The sequence below is a fragment of the Vipera ursinii genome (genome assembly GCF_947247035.1).
Source record: "Vipera ursinii genome assembly, chromosome: 1".
Lineage (NCBI taxonomy): Eukaryota > Metazoa > Chordata > Lepidosauria > Squamata > Viperidae > Vipera > Vipera ursinii.
In genome coordinates this window covers 283,657,525-283,680,820 of record NC_139512.1, presented here as the reverse complement: position 1 = coordinate 283,680,820, position 23,296 = coordinate 283,657,525, and the positions used below count along the sequence as shown (strand labels likewise).

Here is a 23,296-nt window from a genome sequence, read left to right as displayed (position 1 = left end):
TTTACACGCCTCTGCTTTGAGTCTTAAATCTCAAAAATTCTTAAATTCTCAAAAAAATCCCAGCTTGTTCAATTATAAGATAGTGTTATAGTGTGCAGGATAAAGCAGACTGCAACTTCATTCCACAGCAAATTTAAAGATGCCACAAGCCACACTGTGGTTTCTACTGTATTTTCAGTCGCTTTGGAAGATTCCTAATTCCACACAAATTATTCAAAATGAGGCAGCAATATGGCTTTTGTCCATTACTGATAAGGATCAGTAAAATAATTCTCAAGATAATAATATCTGGTAGTCCAGTTTCTAACTGATGCCCGCACAACCCTTTAACACGTTATGAACAAGCATCACGAACATTAAATCAATGGAAGAAAGAGAAAAGTCACCTTTCTTATCAGCAGCTGAAAACAAATTCCTTATAGATAAGATTGCCAGAATATAATTTCTTTAGGTTTTATTTTGTTACATGTTAAAAGAACAACTTTTGTTCACACATGAAGGCATTTTCCCGTTCTGGAACAAGATGTACCTTTTCTGTCCCTTTGTCTGACAAATGCATGTTCTTCAATGCTCCTCTGACCATAATGTTCTTTGAAAAAAGCAGAATTGCTATTATATAATATACTAACTTTCTGAAGAGACTACTGATTGCTAAATCAATTGACCAAAAATACAGACTTTGTTAATAAATGGGGGGGGGGGTGGATGGATGTCAAGCCAGTGAGACTGGAACTTAAGGGCATAGCACAGTGTTTCTCAACCTTTGAAACTTAAGGTGTATGGACTACAACTCTCCCAGAATCCCCCAACTGCCCACCCATTCAGGAAAGCAATGGGGCAGGTCATCATTATGAAGGTTTAAGAATTAGAGAATAAAGAGGCCTCCTCAGAAGGGAAATTGGGAATAAGTAATTGGTTTAACCACAATCAATTGGAGTGTTACAATATCTTGATTGTACAAGATCCAGTTTCATTAGAAAAGCACTGCAGGCAAAGGCATTTCTATGATATGTTTACTTACAATCACACATGTACCAGCTGAGCATAATTTTCATTCCAACAAATGTCTGAATCAACCATTAGATTTCCAGAAGAGCCCATGTTACTAGTGAATTCCTTTAATTTATCCTTAGTCCTTTTATTATTATGCCGGAATACAACTGAAGCTCGTAAAGGCACAGCTTTACTATGCTTATCTTGATCTGATAAAATCACTCTAATAGTCTACTGAGTCATTATTTCCTGTAGGCTTCCCATAACTAAGCCATTATCCCAGAACAGCTCACATTTCAAAAGGAATAAGTTAAATAGTTTCGGTCGCTGTGCTTTTCTGTTTAAAAAGCACACTGCAAATTTCAATACCAGCATCAAACAAGCAACAAGATACCGTCATTACTAAAAGCCTTCATCCAGAAGCCAAAGGAAATAAAAGAAGCTTTGAAATATGAAATATGAAACATGACAAGTCCACTCTTTAGCATGAAGACTCCCCGTATGACAGGATGATCTCTGCGTTAAGGAACTTTTAGGGCCAGATGTGATCCTGCTATTAATGGCAAATAATTATCTTCAGGAACTGTTTGAATTCAACTTTAAGTTCAAAGGTATCAGACCATAACAGAAGAAAAGCTGGTATTTTGTGTTTCAAACATAATGTGTGTGTATGTCAAAATCTGCAGGACAGAGGATGCGGTGCTGCGATTGATGCCCCGTCCTTTCTCCTGTGCGTGTCACACAGCCGCAGGTAGAAAACGAGCAGAGCTTTTGTGGGTCACACGTGCACCTGATTTCTTGCTCCCCTGCTGACATCACTGGGTCGCAGGCGTCAAATCAATTCTGTAAAGTACAAAAGCCCCAGAAATAAAGTTCTGCAGCTCACGCAGAATGAGACCGTGGTTGATAGCAGCATGTTAAAATCAGAAAACAAGAGTTTCAAGAATGAGTCGAGGGCGCTCCTCTCTCTCTCTCTCTCTCTCTCTCTCTCTCTCTCTCTCTTTCTTTCTTTCTTTCTTTCTTTCTTTCTTTCTTTCTTTCTTCCCAAGCGCTTGCACGCCCAGAAGCAAAGCTTTCCAAGCCGGCCACTCTCTTTGAGTTGCACGGCGGACCGACTTCCCCCTCAGCGCAGTGAAGAGAGCCGCCTTGGCGTCGCATCCCTAAGGCTTCTAGGTACTTCAAGGCGGCGGCTTCGTTTCTTCCGTGGCTGCAGTGGGCCCGGAAGCCTTCAGAGGCCGCTCTTGAGCACCCGAGAAAGCCAGGCCGGATCCAGACATCGTCGTATGGCGGAAGTGCCACCCCTGCCCCGAGGAGGCGGGCTGCGGGACGTGGCTGCTGCGGCGGGTGGCTGCCGGTCGGGCGCGATGAATCTGCCGCGGGGACCCGACAACTTGTGCTTCGATAAGGATGAGTTTATGAAGGTGAGGCGGGCGGGAGGGCTCGGGAGAGAGCGGAGGGCTGGACTGGGGTGGCAGCTGGAGGGCAACGGAGGCCGACTCCCTTGCACAGGGATCGGCAACCTCGGCTCTTTTATGACTCGTGGACTTCAACTCCCAGAATTCCTGAGCCAGCTATGCTGGCTCAGGAATTCTGGGAGTTGAAGTCCACGAGTCATAAAAGAGCCGAGGTTGCCGACCCCTGCCCTTGCAGGACGCCCGGGCAGGCAGGCAGGCAGGCGGGCACCTGTCCTCACCCGGACCCCATTAAAGGCGGAGGTGGAGAAGCTCCTCTTTCTCCTTCGGGGCAGGGAAGCCGCGCTCTTAATTTGGGATTTGTGGGAGTGTCGGGGAGGTCGGCACTCGTTCAAGGGAAAAGCTGCTTTCCGAGGGGTTGGGTGCCTCCAAAGGCAGTGACGGTTTTCCCCCCCAGGGATCGGTCTGCTGGTGTGGGAAGCCCCCATAGGTCCAATTGCCCGGCTTTGATCTCGAAAGTTTAAGGAGAGTCAAAGTTGGTTAATGTTTTTGTGGGAGAGACCCAAGAAATACCCTGACTAGGTTAGGGAATCAAAACAGTCCAGGAGGCAGGAGCAAAAGCCACTTTTACACTGTCGGAAAGTATCCATGAAATTGCTCAGGAGCCTACAGATAAAGAGACTTTATTTATTTTTTTATGAAACCGTATAAATTGGCTTGTCGATGGGTTGTAGTCTTATGTGTGATTTGATGTGTGGGTGTCTGTATGCTTGACACAGGCAAGGATGGCATGTTATTGTTTGTTTGGTTTGTATGTCTTTTCAGGTAGTCCTTGACTTATGACCGTAATTGAGCCCAACATTTCTGTTGTTAAGTGAGACATTTGTTAAGTGAGTTTTGTTCCATTTTACGATCTTTCTTGCCACAGTTATTAAGTGAATCTGTTTCCTCATTGATTTAGCTTGTCAAAAGGTTGCCCAAACTGATCACATGACCCGGGATGTTGCAGTGGGCATAAGTATGAACCAGTTGCCAAGCAGCTGAATTTTGATCACATGATCATGGGAATGTTACAAAGGTTATAAGTGTGAAAAATGGTCATAAGTCACTTTTTTTCAGTGCTGTGGTAACTTTGAGCGGTCGCTAAATGAACTGTTTTAAGTCGAGGACTACCTGTATTTCACCTAGGAGAGCTGAGTAGTTCACAACTGGTTAAAAACAATCCAGTGACAGTCCTTGCTTACTAACCATTTAGTGAAGATTCAGCAGCTCTGAAGTAGACTTACAATTGGTTCTCAAAGTTGCGGCCATCGCAGTTTCCCTATAGTCACATAATCGCAGTTCAAGCACTTGGCAACTGGTGCACATTTACAATGGATGCAGCTCCTGTGGTCACATGATCACCATTTGCAAAGTTCCTGCTGGCTTCCCACAAGCAAAGTCAATGAGAAATTGGCAAGAGGTTGCAAAGCTGCAGCTAAAACTGATAAATTGCCATTGTAAGCCAGACATGGTCACATGATTTTTCACTTTATGAATATGTTACTTAGGGATAGTTACTGGTCCCAGTTGCAGTCAGTAAATGAGGAGTACCTGTAAAAACTAATTTAAAAATGTATATACAAGCATAAAACCATTGGCCAATTTGAAATAAAAAAGCAGGTAGTCCTTGACTTACAAAAGTTCATTTAGTGACTGTTCAAAGTTATAGCGGCACTAAAAAAAATGACAACTGTTTTTCACACGACCATTGCAGCATCCCCATGGTCACATGATCGATATTCAGATGCTTGGCAACTGATTCATATTTATGACAGTTGCTGTATCCTAGGGTCATGTAATCCCCTTTTGTGACCTCAGAAAATCAGCGGGGAAGCCAGATTCACTTAACAACCATGTTATTAACTTAACAACAGCAGTGATTCACTTAGCAACTGTGATAGGTCATAAAATGGGGGCAAAATTCACTGAACAAATGTCTCAGCAACAGAAATGTTGGGCTCAGTTGTGGTCGTATGTTGAGGACTAACTGTAATCATGATCATCAGCAGAATCCATCCTTATGTCAGCTCAATACAGGCATTGTAAAAGCTCTCCCACTATTGCCAGACCATCATAAAAGTTTTATCTGTAAAATTCCTACAGACATCTGATTAATCAATCATATTGTTGGTGATTGTTTTTATCTTGGTTATTTCTTGTAAGCTTCACAAAATTGTATTGAGTTGGGCAGGAATATAAATTCTTTAAATGTTTAAAAATTAACTATTGTGATATAGAATAGTAGATTAAAATATTCTGCCTGCATTCCAGAAGATCAAGATGGCAAATATATAAATTCCTGTGTCTCCTACCACATACCCCTTTTTTCCCTATGAGGTAAAATCATGTTAAGAGATAGTCCAAAGTTATCCAGTTCATTTAATTTATCATTCTAACCATTAAACCACAGTAGCTGTAAGAGTGAGTAGATTTTTGGTCTAACTCAGGGGTCAGCAACCTGAAACAGTGAAAGAGCCACTCGGAACTGGTTCCCTCACAAAAGGAAAAACTGGGAGCCGCAAAAAAGTGTGCACATGCGCGCATGCGCAGAACAGGGTTTGACTGAAGAGTGGAGCCAAGGCGAGATATGCACCTACCCTGCATATTTGAATTGATTGGTTGAACTTTTTTAGTCCCGCTTTTTTTTTTTTTGGACTGCACATGGCAGAGGACTGGGAGCCGCAGGAGACGGCTGAAAGAGCCGCATGCGGCTCCGGAGCCGCGGGTTGCAGACCTGTGGTCTAACTCAACACAAGTATATTTCATAAATTAGAATAGAACAGAGCTGGAAGGGACCTTGGAGGTCTTCTAGTCCAGCTCCCTGCTCAAGCAGGAGAACCTATACCATTTCAGACAAGTGACTGTCCAGATTCTTCTTAAAAACCTGATGGAGCACCCACAACTTCTGAAGACAAGCGATTCCACTGGTTCATTGTCCTCACTATGCTTTGGAGAATAGTTTGATGCCCTCTTCTTGGTGGCAGCCCCTCAAATACTGGAATACTGCTATTATGTCAGACCTGTTTCTTTTTTTTCCTTAGATTAGCCAAACCCAAGTCCTGCAGCCATTCTTCATATGTTTTAGTCTTCAGGCCTTTGATCACTTTAATTGCTCTTCTCTGAATTTTTTTCAAAGTCTAAACATCTTTTTTGTAGTATGGTGATCAAAATTGGTTGCAGTATTCCAGGTGTGATCTTACTAGGGTTTTATAAAGCAGTACTAATAATTCACGTGATTTTGATTCTATGCCTCTGTTTATACAACCCAGGATTGTATTAGCTTTTTTGGTGGCTGCCGCACACTGTTGGCTCATAATCAAGTGATCGTCCACTAGGACCAGGGCTTTTTTTCTCATAGAACGCTCAGAATGGCGTTCCGGCACCTTTTTTTTTTTTTTTGCAAAAAAGAAAAAAAGGTTCCCTCTCTTGGCTTTCGAAAGCCTATTGGAGGGGTAAATCTTGGCTCTTTTTTATGACTTGTGGACTTCAACTCTCAGAAATCCTGAGCCAGCCACGCTAAGGGGGAAGAGAGAGGTTTCCAAGCTGAGCCATGCTGCCTCAGGAATTCTGGGAGTTGAACTCCTTGAGTCATTAAAGAGCCAAGGTTGCCTACCCTGCACTAGAGGAGGGCATTAAAATTATTTACAAGGTTACTTCTTTAGGAACTAAACTTTTAGAATCTAAAAGAGCTAATTCAAAAAAGCCAACAGGAAAGAACCTCACATTTTTCATCTGCTTCTGTCTTTTGGAAGGTAAAATTAGATAACAAAATAATCTATTTCCTATGTTAACATCTCTGCAATGAAATCAATAAAGGAAACAGGAAAGAAATGAGAAACATTTTTCTCAATGTAATATGTCTAATTTAGCTGATGCTGAAAAAAATAGTATGTTTTGTACACTCTTGAAAACTATTTTGAATCTATAACCATCTATTACAACTAAACCACTTCAAATTAATTCTTAAGAATGAAATATGCTTAATTTGGACTTTACTTTTACTGTTTGGACTGTTGTGTGTTTTGAAAAATAGATTATTTAGAATCTAGTTATGTTGCACTTCAGTCTTTAAATAATTGACCTAGTATATACATAACAATATATGACGTTTTCCATGGTGAGCTTAACATCAATAACAACATTTATTAAAAAGGCTAAAATAATTTCTGGTGGTATTCTCTGTACATTAAAATTTTGTTTAGTCACAATCTTTCACTTTTCACATTCTGGACAAGCAATGATGTATCCTAGCAAAAGATGTTACATATGTGCATAAGCGTAGTCAGTAGCATATGCCTTTTTAAAAATATCAAACATGCGAAAAAACAAAAATAAGTCCAAAATATCTGTATTACATCCAGAAATGCCAACTTTGCATCCATAACTATGGCACCCTAAGGATACCTGCATACATGCAAATGCTTCTCTGGGATCAGTAACGCAGCAGGGATTGCTTTTTCCTTCCAGTAACAGATTCCTGGGAAAAACCAAACATGGCATTGAGAATTCCAATGTTTGTTACAAATTTTTCTGGATGTGGTTGGAAAGAGGCCTAGAAATGCCAGCACAAATACATCACACTTGCTGAACGAGCACACTCGTTCACACACTCACTTACTGCCCCATCGCTTCCAAACGTTTCCAAACGCCACTTGCTTGCTCACTCACTCACTGCATTTGGAAGCAACGGGGCAGTAAGTGAACGAGTACTGGTGCCGGAGGCCATCAACTGTTTGGTGCTGGAGACCACTGCCACGAGGAACACAGCTCTGGGTCGGGGTTCTGAGCAGCTCCGGGTGGGGGCTCAGCACGGGGCAAATACAATAAATATACAGTGTACAAAAGTTAAAAAAGAATTAAATAATGCAGCCCAATTACAATAAAATTAATACAATAATATTAAAATACCCCAAACCCATCAGACCAGGCCGGCTTGTTCAAATAAGTATGTTTTTAGGTCACGGTGGAAGGAGCGAAGGTCGGGAGCCATCCGGAGCTCAACCGGTAAACGGTTCCAAAGGTCTGGTGCACCCACGGAGAACGCCCTACTCCTGGGAGTCGCCAGTCAACACTCTTTGACCGACGGCACCCTAAGGAGGCCCTCTCTGTGGGAGCGCACTGGACGAAGGGAAGTTGATGCCGGCAGCAGGTACTCCCATAAGTAATCTGGACCCATGCCATTTTCGGCTTTATAGGTCATTACTAGCACCTTGAATCTTACCCGGAGGGCAACTGGAAGCCAATGCAGCTTGCGGAGTAGAGGTGTTACATGGGAGTATCGGGAAACCCCCACCACCACTCGCGCGGCTGCATTCTGCACCAGCTGAAGCCTCCGAGTAGTTCTCAAGGGTAGCCCCATGTAGAGAGCATTGCAGTAGTCCAAACGGGAGGTCACGAGTGCATGAGTGACTGTATGCAAGGCATCCCGGTCCAGATAGGGCCGCAACTGGCGCACCAGGCGAACCTGGGCGAAGGCCCCCCTAGTCACAGCTCCTATATGATCTTCCAAGGAGAGCTGTGAGTCTAGGAGGACACCCAAGTTGCGAGCCCTATCTACGGGGGGTAATATCTCACCCCCCATGATTAGAGATGGAATAATCTGAATTTCCCGAGATGCTGGCACGCACAGCCACTCAGTCTTGTTGGAGTTGAGCCGAAGCCTGTTCCTCCCCATCCAGACCCGAACCGCCTCTAGGCAATGGGACATCACATCGAGGGCATCACTGGGGTGGTTTGGGGTAGAGATGAAAAGCTGGGTATCATCAGCATATTGATGATACCCAACCCCAAAACCACAAATGATCTCGCCCAGCGGCTTCATATAGATGTTGAACAGGAGAGGCGAGAGGACCGACCCCTGAGGAACTCCACATATGAGAGGCCTCGAGGCCGACCTCTGCCCTCCTGCCAACACCGACTGCGAACATCCCAGGAGGTAGGAGGAGAACCACCGTAAAACGGTGCCTCCCACTCCCAACCCTCTGAGACGCCGCAGTAAGATACCATGGTCGATGGTATCAAAAGCCGCTGAGAGGTCTAATAGGACTAGGACAGAGGAACAACCCCTGTCCCGAGCCCGCCAGAGATCATTCACCAGCGCGAGCAATGCCGTCTCCGTGCTGTGCCCAGGCCTGAAGCCCAATTGGTACGGGTCCAGATAATCAGCTTCCTCCAGGAACAATGGAAGGTGATGCGCCACCACGTTCTCAACAACCTTCGCAAGAAAGCAAAGGTTGGAGACCAGACGATAGTTGTTTAAAACAGCTGGGTCCAGGGCAGGCTTCTTGAGGAGGGGGTCTCACCACCGCCTCCTTCAAGGCGGTGGGAAAACTGCCCTCACTCAAAGAAGCAGTTATCACTGCCTGAAGCCAGCCTCGTGTCCCCTCCCGAGCTGCATAAACCAGCCAGGAGGGGCACGGGTCCAATAAACACGTGGTGGAGCTCAGCTTCCCCATAATCCTGTCCACCTCTTCCAGAGTCACAGGATCGAACTCCTCCCAGATGACATCACCAAGACCGCCCAGACCGCCAGAGTCTGCCTAGTCGGAGTCCAAACCGGTCCGGATCCGAGTGATTTTGTCCGACAGATGTTGGCTAAACTCCTCGGCACGACCCTGCAAGGGCTCCTCCCTCACCTCCTGATTAAGGAGGGAGCGGGTCAACATCTTTTTTATATCGTGGTGACCAAAACTGGATGCAGTATTCCAAGTTTGGCCTTCTTACCAAGGCATTATAAAATGGTATTAACACTTCACGTGATCTTGATTTTATCACTCTATTAATGCAGCCTAGAACTATGTTGCCTTTTTTGGCAGCTACAGCATACTGTTGGCTCATATTTAAGTAATTGTCCACTAGGATTCCAAGATCCCTCTGACAGTTACTATTTCTGGGCAAGGTACCACCCACGCACTACCTATGCATTTGGTTTTTCTTGCCTAAGTGTAGAACCTTACTTTTTCACCATTAAATTTCATTTAGCACCCAATGTTCAATTCGGTCAAGATCCTTCTCTATCTTAAGGCTATCTTCTGGAGTGTTGGCTATTCCTGCCAGCTTGGTGTCGTCTGCAAATTTGATGAATTCCCCATGTATCCCCTCATCCAAATAATTGATAAAGATGTTGAAGAGCACTGGGCCCAGAACAGACCCTTGGGGCATCCCACTGCACACTTCCCTCCATGTAGATGTAGTTCCATTGAGGACCACAATTGGCTTATTCAAATAGCCACCCAGCGTTACCGTGTGTTGAGATGGGTGGCCAATAAATATAATAAATAAACATAGTGTGTACATACTGAGAAAATGGAAGACAAATTGAACTTGAAGTTATATCATCACCTAGCTATTCATCCAAACATTTGGCTCACTAATTGTTACATACAACTCTGTATACTTTTCTTGCTCATTGGAATTTTTGTTTGTTTTATATTAACCTAATTTAACTATCGGGCAGCACGAGAGCTCAGTGGTTAAGATGCTGGGCTTGTCAGCTGAAAAGTCGGCACCCTTGGTTTGAGACCTGTGCATTGTGCAACCGAGTGAGCGACTCTCTTTGCCTAGCTCCTGCCCATCTACCAGTTCAAAAGCATACAAATGCAAGTAGTACCACTTTGGTGGGGAGAAAGCACTCCGTGATGTCATGCTGACATGACCGCGGAAATGTTTTTGGACAGTGATGGCTCATGACCTCGAAACAGAGATGAGCATGTCCCCTATAGTCAGTAACGACTAGTGAAATAAAATCTGTAGGGACTCCTTTCCCCATTAACTACATCTGGTCCTGAGATATTACAATATATGCAGCCCAGGTAGCATGGTGTAGGAGTTGTTAGAAATGAATTTGGCTTGAAAAGAACAGTATAGGTATAATAAGTAGAGCAAAGTTGTAATTAGACCTAAATCCAATAGCTACCTAAGTTTATTTAAAACATTTATATAGCCATCTTATAACCAAGTCTGGGACGCTCCCGATCAGAATTTAAAGCAACATACAAAATCGTATTAAATATATGACTCAACACATGAAAAACTAAAAAAAATCCAAATGCTCAAACTTTTGATGTGCAGTCATCTTAGCCCAGTGCTTGGGGGAAAAGCCAGGTCTTCAAAGTTTTATGAAAGGCTAGCATGGTGGAGACCTGCCAAAGTTCAGGGGGCAGGGTATTCCATAGAGCAGGGGCTGTCACAGAAAAAGTGCACTTCCTAGCTCCTGTCGGTTGGCAATATTTAGAAGACACTAGGAGTGTGCCCACCCTAGCTGACCTGGTAGGAATGGATAGAAGTCCTTAGTGAAAGGCAGTCCTGCAAATGAACTGGCCTTGTGCCATATAGGTGTGTAGGAGGTGACCAGGCTGAGCCGAGGGAGGGGTCAAACGCAGCATCTTGAGTCCCTTCACGCCCACGAAGGATCTAAGTCCAGCCCACCTGGATTTCCACTGACTCTTACCTACCAGCAATTTGTTTTGACCATTAGTAATTCAGATTCTGGGAGAGAGCTTAAGCTTGCAATAAACCTTTATATTCATTTGAATTGCCTGGATTTCCTGATTTCCCGCGCTTGACAATAATAGGCCTTTAAAGCTAATGACCAGCACCTTGAGTTGCACCCAGAAAGCAACTGGAATGTATTCCACCAGTCACTAAATAGATGCCTGTGTGAAAGCCAAATGGATGATATTTTTGAGATTCAGAATCACACTGACTTTGATAGCAAAGGTATAGTTGTAGTGTGTTCATGCCCATTGATTGCTTGTATTTCATGAACTTGGATCATTTTCTTTGAAGACTTCCCAGGTCATCATTCTATATTGTGGTAATTGAATTTTCTAGTTTGGGAAGCAAGAAGTACGATGCTAACATCTAAAATCCCTTTATCATTTAGCTCCATTTGTTGATTCTAGTTTTATTTTTTCCAATCAAGCCAAATTTTATATCCCCAGCCTAGACCAGCAACTTAATGATTACACAGCATTGATATACTTGGTGTTGCCTTGCTGTGCCTGCAGAAAGGTCAAGAACATACGCAGTTCTCTGAATTCAAAACTCCTCAATTGCTTCCTTAGAACTCATCCCAAGTTGTCATATGTAAATTTTCCTCCTGTTAAAAAGAACCCCAAACCACCTAGAACAGGGGTGTCAAGTTGCCGGCCCACGGGCCGGATGCATCACAACAAAACCGCGCCCACCCCATTGCCGGCAATGGGAAAAAAAGCTCCGATACGTCGTGCGACGTCACATGACGTCGCGAGTTTGACACGTCTGACCTAGAATAAACTCAAAACAAAAGATTATTTATGACCCCACCCTGTCCCTCAGCAGTACAACTTTGAAAGGGCACCATGGTAATCAGTTCATTATCTCTTCAGGAAGTTTCATAAGCACATCAGTTAAATATCAGTTAAACAATGTCACCTGGTGACATCTTTCATAATGCCTGTCCTCTGGAGGACAGTTCTCCCATGTATTTCCCTCATCTTAAAAAAAAAAAAGCTTCTTTCCCCACGATTTGAGTCAAGAATGGGTAGGACCCCTGTGCTATGCTTTTGTTTCTGAATAATTGATTGTTTTTCCAGTCTTTCTCATTTGATGATATATAGAGATAGCTCTATAGTGCAAGCTACCCATTGTCCTAGCATTGCAGTGGCTTATATATTTCGTAAATCCAGTTTTTTTTAAAAAAAAAATTAAGAATTAGAGTTTGTATGATAGATCATTTCTCAACAGTTATGCTTTTTTTATACTTTTCTCTTTTGCAGCCAGACTTCAATGTTGATCACTTTGTGTCAGAGTGCAGAAAACGTGTTCAGTTGGAAGAACTTCGTGATGATCTTGAATTATACTACAAGCTTCTTAAAACTGCCATGATTGAATTAATAAACAAGGATTATGCAGACTTTGTTAATCTCTCTACCAACCTGGTAAATTGTCAGATTGCCTTATGTGTGTTTAGTGCATATTATACCATTTATATTATATATTCCCCGAGCATCTAAGATTAAATATGCCATAGAAAGAAATGTCACTGCAAAGAAAATTATTTATGATGAGGTCCAATTTAAATCAACAATGGTTAAGTTAGTTGTATGACTAGTAGTCCTATGAGTTTCAATGTGACTTTTAAGAGTTTCTAGTCTAGTTCCAATCTATTTAACAGGCTGCCTGCAATCTGATAATGCACCCTGTTGAGAAGAGAGCATGTGGCACATAGTAGATGCACATTTTAGCACGTAGGCTCTCCAGAGCAGGCAATTTGTGACCTAAATAAAGAACAAAGTGATTTGCTACTGAGTTATATATTTATTTATTTATGAAATTTATTGGCTGCCCATCTTACCGCAGGGTATATTGTTTGTTTTTGGTTTTTTTCTGTCAGTAAATGTTTCATTTCAAAAGCACTGAAAGATTTGTAGCATACAATAATTACCGTATTTTTCAGACCATAAGACGCACCGGACCATAAGACGCACCCAGTTTTTAGAGCAGGAAAACAAGAAAAAAATTCTTTCTCCTTCTCTCTCTCTCCCTCTCTTTCTCTCTCTCTCTCTCTCTTTCTCTCCCTCCCTCTCCCATTGTCCCTTCCTTCCTTCCTTCCTTCCCTCTCTGCATTAGAGCAGTACTCGCGGAGGTGGCCCTGCAGCCCGGCTTTCTCTTGCAGAAAGCAAGCTGAAACGGAGTGAGGGAGATTGCCAGAAATGCGAATCGTCCGATCTCGCGCTCCTGCAAACTCCCTCGCTCGGTTTCAGCTTCCCTTGCTACAAGAGAAAGCAGGCTGAAACGAGGCAGATTGCAGCAGCGCGAGATCAGCCGATTCGCATTCCTGGCAATCTCCCTCACTCCGTTTCAGCCTGCTTTCTCTTGTAGCAAGGGAAGCTGAAACCGAGCGAGGGAGAGTGCAGGAGCGTGAGATCGGCGTTTCTCAGCACGTGCCGATTCGTGCTCCTGGCAATCTCCCTTGCTTTCCACTTGCGGAGGTTGGGGCTGGCCATACGGTTCACCTTCGGACCATAAGACGCACCCTCGTTTCCCCCACACACACACTTTAGGGGGAAAAAAGTGCGTCTTATGGTCCAAAAAATATGGTAAGTAAGCAAATGCCATGTTACCAAGGAAACATCTACTATTAGAAAATCAAAGATGTACAATAAAGCCAAAATGTCTCAAAGTACTAAAAAAAATAAGAGATTGAGAGATACAAGCGCCCCAACGGTGGAAGCATTCACAGCCACAATGATATCAAAATGACAAAAAAAGTGTTGTGATACAAACTCTACCCTTTTATATTGCATGTAAGGAGTTTACATGACCCGGCAACACATGTGTCTTATCCCTTGTCTACCACCCCCCACCCCCAGTCATCTTTCTGTGAAAACTAGCTATTTAATAAAGCTAGTGCTGGTGTTAGGGCTAAAGTGGGCAATCCCTAGAAATATAGCATATACAAGAAAAGTCGACTCGATACATTTTTAAACATGTGCTCTCAGTAGAAATGGAATACATTGCAGAATCTGTTTTACATGCCTAATATTTGATGTTTAGTTTTAACAAGCAAATTTAGAAAGCTAAAACATCAGCAACTAGAATATATCAGTAAAGAAGCGAGAAGAAAAACATTGCTTTGATTTTATTTTTAACTGCTCATTAATAGTAATATGTTTTGGGAATTTCTTTAGGTTGGCATGGACAAAGCCCTTAATCAGCTTTCAGTGCCTTTGGGACAGTTGCGAGAAGAAGTTATGGTATGTTCTGAAATATTTTCTCATGTAAAGGCCCTAGCTACCTCATAGGTATTTTGTAATCCTGTAAATAATGCTTTACAGACAGTTGTTTTTTTTAAGGTTAGAATTTAAGAATTCCAAAGCAAAATGTTCACTAATTTAAGAACATCTCTGCATGGTAAGAAAAAAAAACCTGTAAATATCAACAATGGAACAGAGTTTATAGTTATTATGCATTTAGCTATTTACAGTACATTCCCACCTTTATTATTTTTGTAAAAAAAATCAGGTGGTGAACATTTTATTTATTAAATTTATATGCCACTCATCTTACTTTGCAAAGGTACTCTGGGCAGCTTACAATTAAAATCATAATAATTATTGCCAGTGTTTTTTTTCTGTAAAAGAAAAAGGTGCCGGAACTCACACATGTCATACAACCCGCCTTGCCTACCCTACAAGGTTCCATCCAAAAAGGGTGCTGGAACTCCATTTTGAGCATTCTATGACAAAAAAAGCCCTGGTTGTTGCAATTAAAACCACAATAGTCAACTTATCTAATATTCCAAATTAGGCCCAAAGTCACTTAACCTGTATTTATGTGTAATCCAGGACTAGAACTCATCGTATAGTAGTATCTAGCTTGGGCCACTGGACCAAATCAGTAATTCATTAACAGCTAAGTTTTCCAGGGTTGTATATGTGGATAAATACTTTTTTTTAGAATAATAAACAATTGGATTTGTAAATCAGTACTTAATTCAAGACGTATTAAACATACAGATGTGTTTATGACTGCATGGTATTACATTTTCTTAGCACGTAGGTTGAAATTATCTTTTTCTTTTGAGCTGAAATTTAAAAGTGCCTAAGTCAAACTTTGTCTTGCATTGAATAAGAAGAGCAAATAATAAATCAGTACTATGGGATGTTATGATAGGTTTATATGACAAGATTTTTTCAAGTTAAAATAACGGTTGAAAGCTCAGCAAATGATTTATAATACTTGGGACTTACTCTGTATGTTTTCAATTAAGCAATTTTAACTATAGTCCCACACATTATACTTTTGTTGAACACCTGTTTACTCTAGGAGAAAGGCTGAAAGATCAGCTGAATTTTCTCTGAATCATTTCTAAAAAGATTTAATCTTTGGTCTATCAAGACCTCCAAATTTTTCTTACAAGAAATATAGCTAAGCCAGGCACCTCCTATCTTGCATTTATGCATTTGGTTTTTCCTGCCTAGGTGCAGAATTTTTTGTATCCTGACACTGAACAACATTTTGTTGTATAGGGTCCAGTGTTCAAATGTATCAAGATTCTTGACATTTGATCATAATCAGATATCATAATCTGTATGCTCATAAAATATTCAGATGACATAAAGATAAGATAACCTTTATTGTCATTTTTTTTACTGTGGGCACAATGGCACACATCAAAAATGAAATTTAGTTGCCCCCTCTCAAAGTGAAACATACATGACACACACCTAAACATACTATATACAACATATGTATAGACCCACACCCCTACATATACATAACAAATAAATATTAAATACTGTCCATCTTGAATATATAACGGAAGGAGGAAGCTTGGGGGAGATTGCTGATACCGCCTAAAATCACGCTGATTCTTGATATCTAATTCTCTCATTTAAGTCATGCATGAAGATGTCAAATGGTATTGAGTCCCAGACAAAACCTGAGGTACCTCACTTCATATTTCCTTCCATGTGGACATAGACCCATTAAGGATCATGTGTTGGCTATTGTTGTTCAGCCAACTGTGAATCCATTTGGAAATATTCCATCTAGGCCATTTCTTCCACTTTTAAAGAAGAAAACTATGGTGTAATTTAAGTATTTATTACATTTATAAGGCCACCCAACTCAACACAAAAGTAGAGGGGATTCAAAATGCTATCAAATGATGTTTCACTTTAGTTCTCTTTAAATCCGAGTAGATGAGTCTATTAAGGAAGCCAGTGTGGATCATTGTGCTGAGTGTTCCATTGCAGATATACTATTTTTGATCTTACCATTAAAAACACCAGGTTTTAGAAGGTGAAATACTGTTTTCTTTGGGTTTATTTTATTCTTAGATATATAAGTTAAGACTCTCCTGTTTTGAGAATTCAACAATGCGGATAAGAATGCCACCAAAGTCAATTAAAAATAAATCTAAGAAAGTAAGAGTTCCTTGCTTAATAATTTTTTTGCTTTAGTTTGTATGCAACTAAAAGTAGGAGCTATTATAAAGACCCAGGAGGTCATGCAGGAATAATTGGATGACCTAAAAAATTGAAATGATTGAAATGAAATGAAATTGTTGGAATGAATATGAACCACTCATGCACAAAGATAACTGATGTAATTTGTTGATACTGGAACAATTCTTATTCTACAAAATGTAATGAGATTGTATAGTTGAAGTACTGCTTGGACACTTTTTTGGCTGAAATTTCTTGGATTTTTCTTAAGGTGTTGTCCATTTGCAAAATGTATTGTGTTAATAGGTGCATGTTTTGTTGTTTGGTTAAACAAACATTGTGAAGCTTATACTTTTGTTGATGTTCCATAGAGTCTTAAGTCATGTGTTAGTGAAGAAATACGTGCAATTGATGACCATTTGTCTAAACAAGAAGATATCAGGGGGAAAAAGGTATTTGATTGTATTTGTACATCAAAAGAGCAACATAAGTAGATGAAAATAAATATATATCTGTTTTGAAATCTAATCATTAAAACGTTGGTTTTTTGGAAACCTAGTGAAACTTGGCTGTTTCAGAATGTGAATGGAAAATTGCCTTAAATAGAGATCTGTCCTAATGATGCACGTGTTTTGTATTTGATTATTTTTCTGGCACAAAGTTTTTTTTGTAGATTTATTTATTTACTACTTTTGATCTTATTATAGGCTGATAGGTGACTGCTCAAGTGCCTTTGCTGCTTGGAGTACCATATACATGCTAATTATTTGTGCTATCCTTTAAGACAGCAAACTGAAAAGTTGGCTAATTCTAGTTCCAGGTTTACCTTATAAGATTATTATTTCTTATATAGTTTATATTTCCCATTTGTAAAGTATAGAATGTTCTTTAAATATGTTAGAATGTTAGAAAGTATAGAATGTTCTTTAAATATGTTCTTTAGGGGACTTATGTAAGCATTTGTATATGCATACATTATGCTGTTTCCTTTTGGGGTAGGCAAAGTAAGAATAGAATTAGAATTAGAATTAGAAATAGAATAGAATAGAATAGAATAGAATAGAATAGAATAGAATAGAATAGAATAGAATAGAATAGAATAGAATAGAATAGAATAGAATCCTTGGAGGTCTTCTAGTCCAGCCCCCTCCTCAAGCAGGAGAACTTATACCCATGGTGGCAAACCTATGGCATACATGCCACAGGTGGCACGCAGAGCCCTCTCTGTGGGCACATGCGCCATCACCCCAGTCCTAAGCCTTCAGCTGGGTTTTATAAAACCTTTTCGCTTTAGGCCTCTGCTACCATGTGCAAAAAAAAAAGTTCAATCAGTCAATTTATTTCAACTTCTCGCGGGGAAAAAAAAGATCTCGCAAAGTTGGGATTGATTGATTTAACTTTTTAGTCCCACCCATTCTGCCATTCCCACCGCAGCCACATCCACCCAATGGGCCACACCCACCCAATGGGCCATGCCCACCCGGCACCCGACGATACGTAAGTGGTTTTTGGATTGCAGTTTGGGCACTCGGTCTCTAAAAGGTTCACCATCACTGACCTATACCATCTCAGACAAGTAACTGTCTAGCCTCTTTTTAAAAATCTTTAGTGATGGAGCACTCACGATTTCTGGGGGCAAGCTATTCCACTGATCAGTTGTCCTCACTGTCAGGAAGATTAGCCAAAGAAAGTAAAGATATAAGAATTAAATCTGTTTTGCCCCAATCCCATTCTCTATACCTCTCTATGTCTTTCTGTCCTTGCTTCCAGCACAGCCATACACTGCTTCCTGCATTCCCTTTTGTTCCTCTCTTTAAAAATCTCAACAGTTCCCTCCAATTACAACTTTCTCCGTTTTCTCCCTCCTCTTGACTCATTCACTCTGCTCTTATATATTGCTTTGCAATTTAATCCTTGTTCATTCTCTCAGTTCATTTCAACATACATTTTGCTGTGTTCAGAAATATTGGTGTCTAGCAGACAGTAATCAGAGAAACTTGACATAGCAGAGCAAGACTATTTTAGGTTTAGTGGCAGATCAAAATCAACCTTAAAAACAGTTATATTTGCTTTTTAAAAAACTAGGTCTGTGTCTTGAGACTTATTCAAGTTATTAAATCAGTTGAGAAGATAGAGAAAATTCTACACTCCCAAAATTCAAAAGAATCAGCATTAGAAGTAAGCAGGTATGACAATTAAATTTTATTTTCATTCACCAATTTGTTTTTCTTTGGATATGTTTACCAATAAAGTATATTTGGTCTTATATATGATAAAATAATAAGTCCCACTAAACATTTAGAAGAGCATATATTTGCTTCCCAAAAGACCACTATGGCATAATATATTTATTTTCTCAGGGCTTTCTCGAATAAACTAATTTATTTATTTTATTTATTTATTTTAATTCCATTTATATCCCGCCCTTCTCCGAAGACTCAGGGCGGCTTACAAGCTTAGCAGTAGCCTTCATTCTATGTATATGCCTGCTTATTAGGGCTTTCACACACACCCCCAAGCGGCATTATTACAAAGTCAGCTTAATTGCCCCCAACAATCTGGGTCCTAATTGAATATTGAATATTGAGACTATGTGTTTCTAAAAACTCTTTTCAAAAAATGCAGCCGTAGTCATAATATTTTCCCTGAATTACTATTACTGCTATATGCATATCAACAAATTTAATGATTTAATTTATGTAATATAATTTGTGTCTTTTTATATTCCTATATACATGAGTTACAAGTAGCCCAATCTTTCTGAAATTTATATGAGTCCTCTATGGCTGATGATGCTGTGTATGCTTTATAAGACACAGCTTTCTTCTTTTCTCTGAGGGAAAACTAGTGTTTAAAAAGAAGTTGTTCTAAAACTAATTTAGATGCATATGATCACTGTGTAATTCACATGACCCCTGTTGCTGAAAAATGGCCCAGGTTTCATGGCTTAAAGCAGAAGTCCCCAACCTTTTGGGCACCAGGGATCGGATCCATGGAGAAAGGTTTTTCCGTGGATCAGAGGGGTCGTGGTTTTGTGTGCTGCCTGTATCCTGTGGATGGGGTTTTCTTTGTTTGTGCAGACCAGTTGCTGGCATGCCACGGCCCGGTACTGGTCCACGGACCAGGGGTTAGGGATCCCTGGCTTAAGGAATTATTTCTCTAGGTAATTGAAAAGCTGTCACTCATTTATTTACATAAGGGGAAATAAAGGTGGGGCTTGGGCCACTGTAATCGTGTGATCTAGGTCTGTTCCCTCTTGCAGTAATTTCAGCCAATACAATTCAAAGCTATTCCTTCCTAAACTGTGGAGCCTTCTTGTTGGGTCCATTAGTCCTGCTAAATTTAATGCTGATAGTTCAGAACAGATTACAGAAACTCCCCTTCTATATATTTATATACTCAAACACAGGGAAAGAGAGAAATGGAGAAATATGTGCTGTTTTCTGTACTGAATTTATGTCTTTCTGTGTGCCAATTCAAGTCCACTTCTGACCGGACAGATTTTAGAGAGAATCGCTACCGAATTCAACCAGCTGCAATTTCATGCAGTACAGAGCAAAGGAATGCCCCTTTTAGATAAGCTGAAACCAGTAAGTATGCTATGTTTAACACACACACACACACACACACACACACCTTATCTCAGCAACATTGCTTTCTATTTTATTGTGAGTCTTTTTACTAATCAGCTTTAAATAGGTTTGAGTTAAATGATGCCATCCAAAGGATTGGCAGTCTTTGGTGCATATTTGAGATCAAAACAAAACAGAAAAATATAAAATATATCGGTTAAACTCCTGTCGCCTAGGGAATGTCAAGGGAATGTATTTATTTAATTCAGTTTACATTTAACTTTAAATCAAGTAAAAGCAATCCATTACTTAGTTACTAAATGCAATATTTTTCAATAAGTACGGTATATGCTTCAAATACCAAAGAAATGCTTATTAAAAATAATTGCATGTACTTATGGTAACCTTTAGATGCGAATATTAATTAAATGGAATCTTACTTTCCCTTTCAGTTGCTATATTATTCTCTTGCTTGCCTTAAAGACCAACAAATACTTTGTTGTTTAACCTTCAGTGGACTGTTAGCCAGCAACCCATGATTCATAATCAGTTTGTTTAATCTGATATTGTATTATTCTTGAGAATAATATGTACTTCTTAAATAAATTAATGAATCTCATTCATTTTTCCAATGCAATTGTCCTCATTCTGTTTTGAAAAATCATAGCGTATAGTTGGCATAACAGCAACACTGCAGCAATCTCTAGAAGGGCTGCTGTTAGAAGGACTTCAGACCTCTAACATCGACATAATACGACATTGCCTACGTACCTATGCAACGATAGATAAAACACGGGATGCCGAGGCATTAGTTGGCGAAGTCCTTGTGAAACCATATATAGACGAGGTAAGTGATGGAAGAACAGAGACTGTCCATATCTGTGACTCTTCATTTTTCAAAAGAAGGGAAAGAGTTTCAAGCAGAGATTAACATAAGTTGGAGACTGATATATGTTAGGGATACTTTAATTTGGATTTCTGCACTGAGCAGGGAGTTGGACTCAGTGGCCCTCCCAGCTCTGATTGTCCAAAAGCTAGAGCAGAAAGCAGCATGATTATCACTTGATAGCATTGGAGTTACCATGATAAAAGAAGGCTGTTAATTATGTAATGTGTATTAAAAAATTGCATATGAATATTTTAGGCTAAATTAACCACTATCCTCCTCCCGTAAAATTAACATATTGATGTATAAATACAGGGATTGGGACTGTAGGCTCCAAGTGTCTTTTTTAAAAAAATATGTGAATTTTAGTGTGAGGTTTGACACTCAGGCTTTTTCATAGGTGATTGTAGAACAGTATGTTCAGTCTCATCCAAATGGTCTCCAGACTATGTATTCAAAATTGCTGGAGTTTGTTCCTCTCCATTGCCGTCTCTTACGTGAGGTAACAGGAGGAGGCATTTCAAGGTAATTTAAATCTTTTTTTTCTTGTTGTTAAATTTTGTTAACAGATTTCTGTTAGCTTCTGTTAAACAGTCTTTAAATTATATGAACAGAAGCTCTGATGGCCAGGGAGTGATTTTTAGTATTCATTATCTTCGGTAATAAATAGATATCTGCTGACTGACTATTTCATTGCAATGTAGCTCATTTTTATGATTAAGAAAAAATCGTGTCAATATTCTTTTCTCACCCACTTTACCATGACTAATACTTTATATTTGTGATTTATCATGCAGAAAGTCACATTAGTTATATGTCATCTTGAAAATCTAATCTTATTCTTACTTTACTTGGCATAATGATTTTTTTTTTAGTCCTGGATCCAGGTTTTTCACATAGCATTCGTTTCTAACTTTTAAGAAATACTCTGCAATCAGTTTTTCTCACCAATATTTTTTTAATGTATCCCCCAAAATAATACAGTGTTTCTGTGAGATGTAGGGATGTAATTTAACATATTTTCATTGTGGTTTGGATAGTTACTGTTTGATTTATTTTAATTTCAGTGCAGTGTTTACATACGTGGATGTGACAGAAAATTATGGCATTCCTAGACAGGGCCATGAAAATCTATGAACTGTTTGTTTCAAGTTCAAGTAGTTCGTTTATGAGGGCCAAAATCACATCAAGAGATATATCCAAGATGGTGTATTTAATTCATCACATATTTTGAAAAATGGGGATTGCTACATTAGAGAATATATAGGGTGGAAGATCATCTGTTTCTTTCTACAATTTGTAAAATGATTTTTGAGATTTCAAGGCAGGTTCTAACAGTTTTAAAATGATTTTCGAATTGGCTTGTACAATAACAATAACAGCTCTAATATGTAATAAATTTCTAATTCAGCTATAAGTTTATTGCAGTGTAATAGAATACATTTTAATTCATAGTGGAATAAAATGAAGCCTCATAAATTCATTGGTTAACAATGTGTAATTTTTATTTATTTATTTATTTATTTGCCCGTTTTTTCCAAATAACTAAGGTGGTAAATATATCCGACACACCTTCCTCCTCCTATTTTTCCCACAACCGTAACCGTGTGAGGTGAGTTGGGCTGAGAGAGAGTGACTGACTCAAAGTCACCCACCTGGCTTCCATGGCTAAGGCGGGACTTGAACTCACAGTCTCCCACTTTCTAGCCTGGTGTCTTAAACTCTTAACTGTAATTATTACTTATAATTATTAATTGTGATAGTCAGTGCAGCAGTCATAATTATTGAAGTTTAAAATTTACCTAAACGGACCGCAGAAATACATTTCAAATTATTTGGCATTATGTTCTTCATATTATTTTATTTTATGATTTTATATGTTCTTCATATGATTATTTGTTGTTGTTGTTAGTTGCGAAGTCGTGTCTGACCCATCGCGACCCTATGGACAATGTTCCTCCAGGCCTTCCTGTCCTCTACCATCTTCTGGAGTCCATCTAGGCTCACGCCTACTGCTTCAGTGACTCCATCCAGCCACCTCATTCTCTGTCGCCCCATTCTTCTATTGCCCTCAATCTTTCCCAGCATTAGGCTCTTCTCCAGTGAGTCCTTCCTTCTCATTAGGTGGCCAAAGTATTTGAGTTTTAGCTTCAGGATCTGGCCTTCTAAAGAGCAGTCAGGGTTGATCTCCTCTAGGACTGACCGGTTTGATCGCCTTGCAGTCCAATGGACTCGCAGGAGTCTTCTCCAGCACCATAGTTCAAAGGCTTCAATTCTTTGGCGCTCAGCCTTTCTTATGGTCCAGCTTTCACAGCCATACATTGCAACTGGGAAGACCATAGCCTTGACTATACGCACTTTTGTTGACAGGGTGATGTCTCTGCTTTTTAGTGTGCTGTCTAGATTTGCCATGGCTTTCCTCCCAAGGAGCAAGCGTCTTTTAATTTCTTGGCTACA

At 40.1% G+C, this 23,296-nt stretch overlaps 1 protein-coding gene across 2 annotated transcripts in view; it reads left to right on the top strand.

Moving 5' to 3' along the window:
- The first annotated feature begins 2,294 nt into the window (after positions 1-2,294).
- COG2 (component of oligomeric golgi complex 2) overlaps positions 2,295-23,296 on the top strand; it is a 34,022-nt gene continuing 13,020 nt past the window's right edge. The window contains exons 1-8 of one of the 2 annotated variants that reach the window (XM_083357367.1): positions 2,295-2,414; positions 12,206-12,367; positions 14,120-14,185; positions 16,753-16,833; positions 18,467-18,567; positions 19,863-19,971; positions 20,621-20,800; positions 21,240-21,364. In XM_083357367.1, coding sequence (XP_083213493.1) covers positions 2,358-2,414; positions 12,206-12,367; positions 14,120-14,185; positions 16,753-16,833; positions 18,467-18,567; positions 19,863-19,971; positions 20,621-20,800; positions 21,240-21,364 — 881 coding nt within the window. In that variant the 5' untranslated portion in view covers positions 2,295-2,357. The remainder of the gene's footprint in view (positions 2,415-12,205; positions 12,368-14,119; positions 14,186-16,752; positions 16,834-18,466; positions 18,568-19,862; positions 19,972-20,620; positions 20,801-21,239; positions 21,365-23,296) is intronic. The other variant, XM_083357368.1, reaches the window with a different exon arrangement.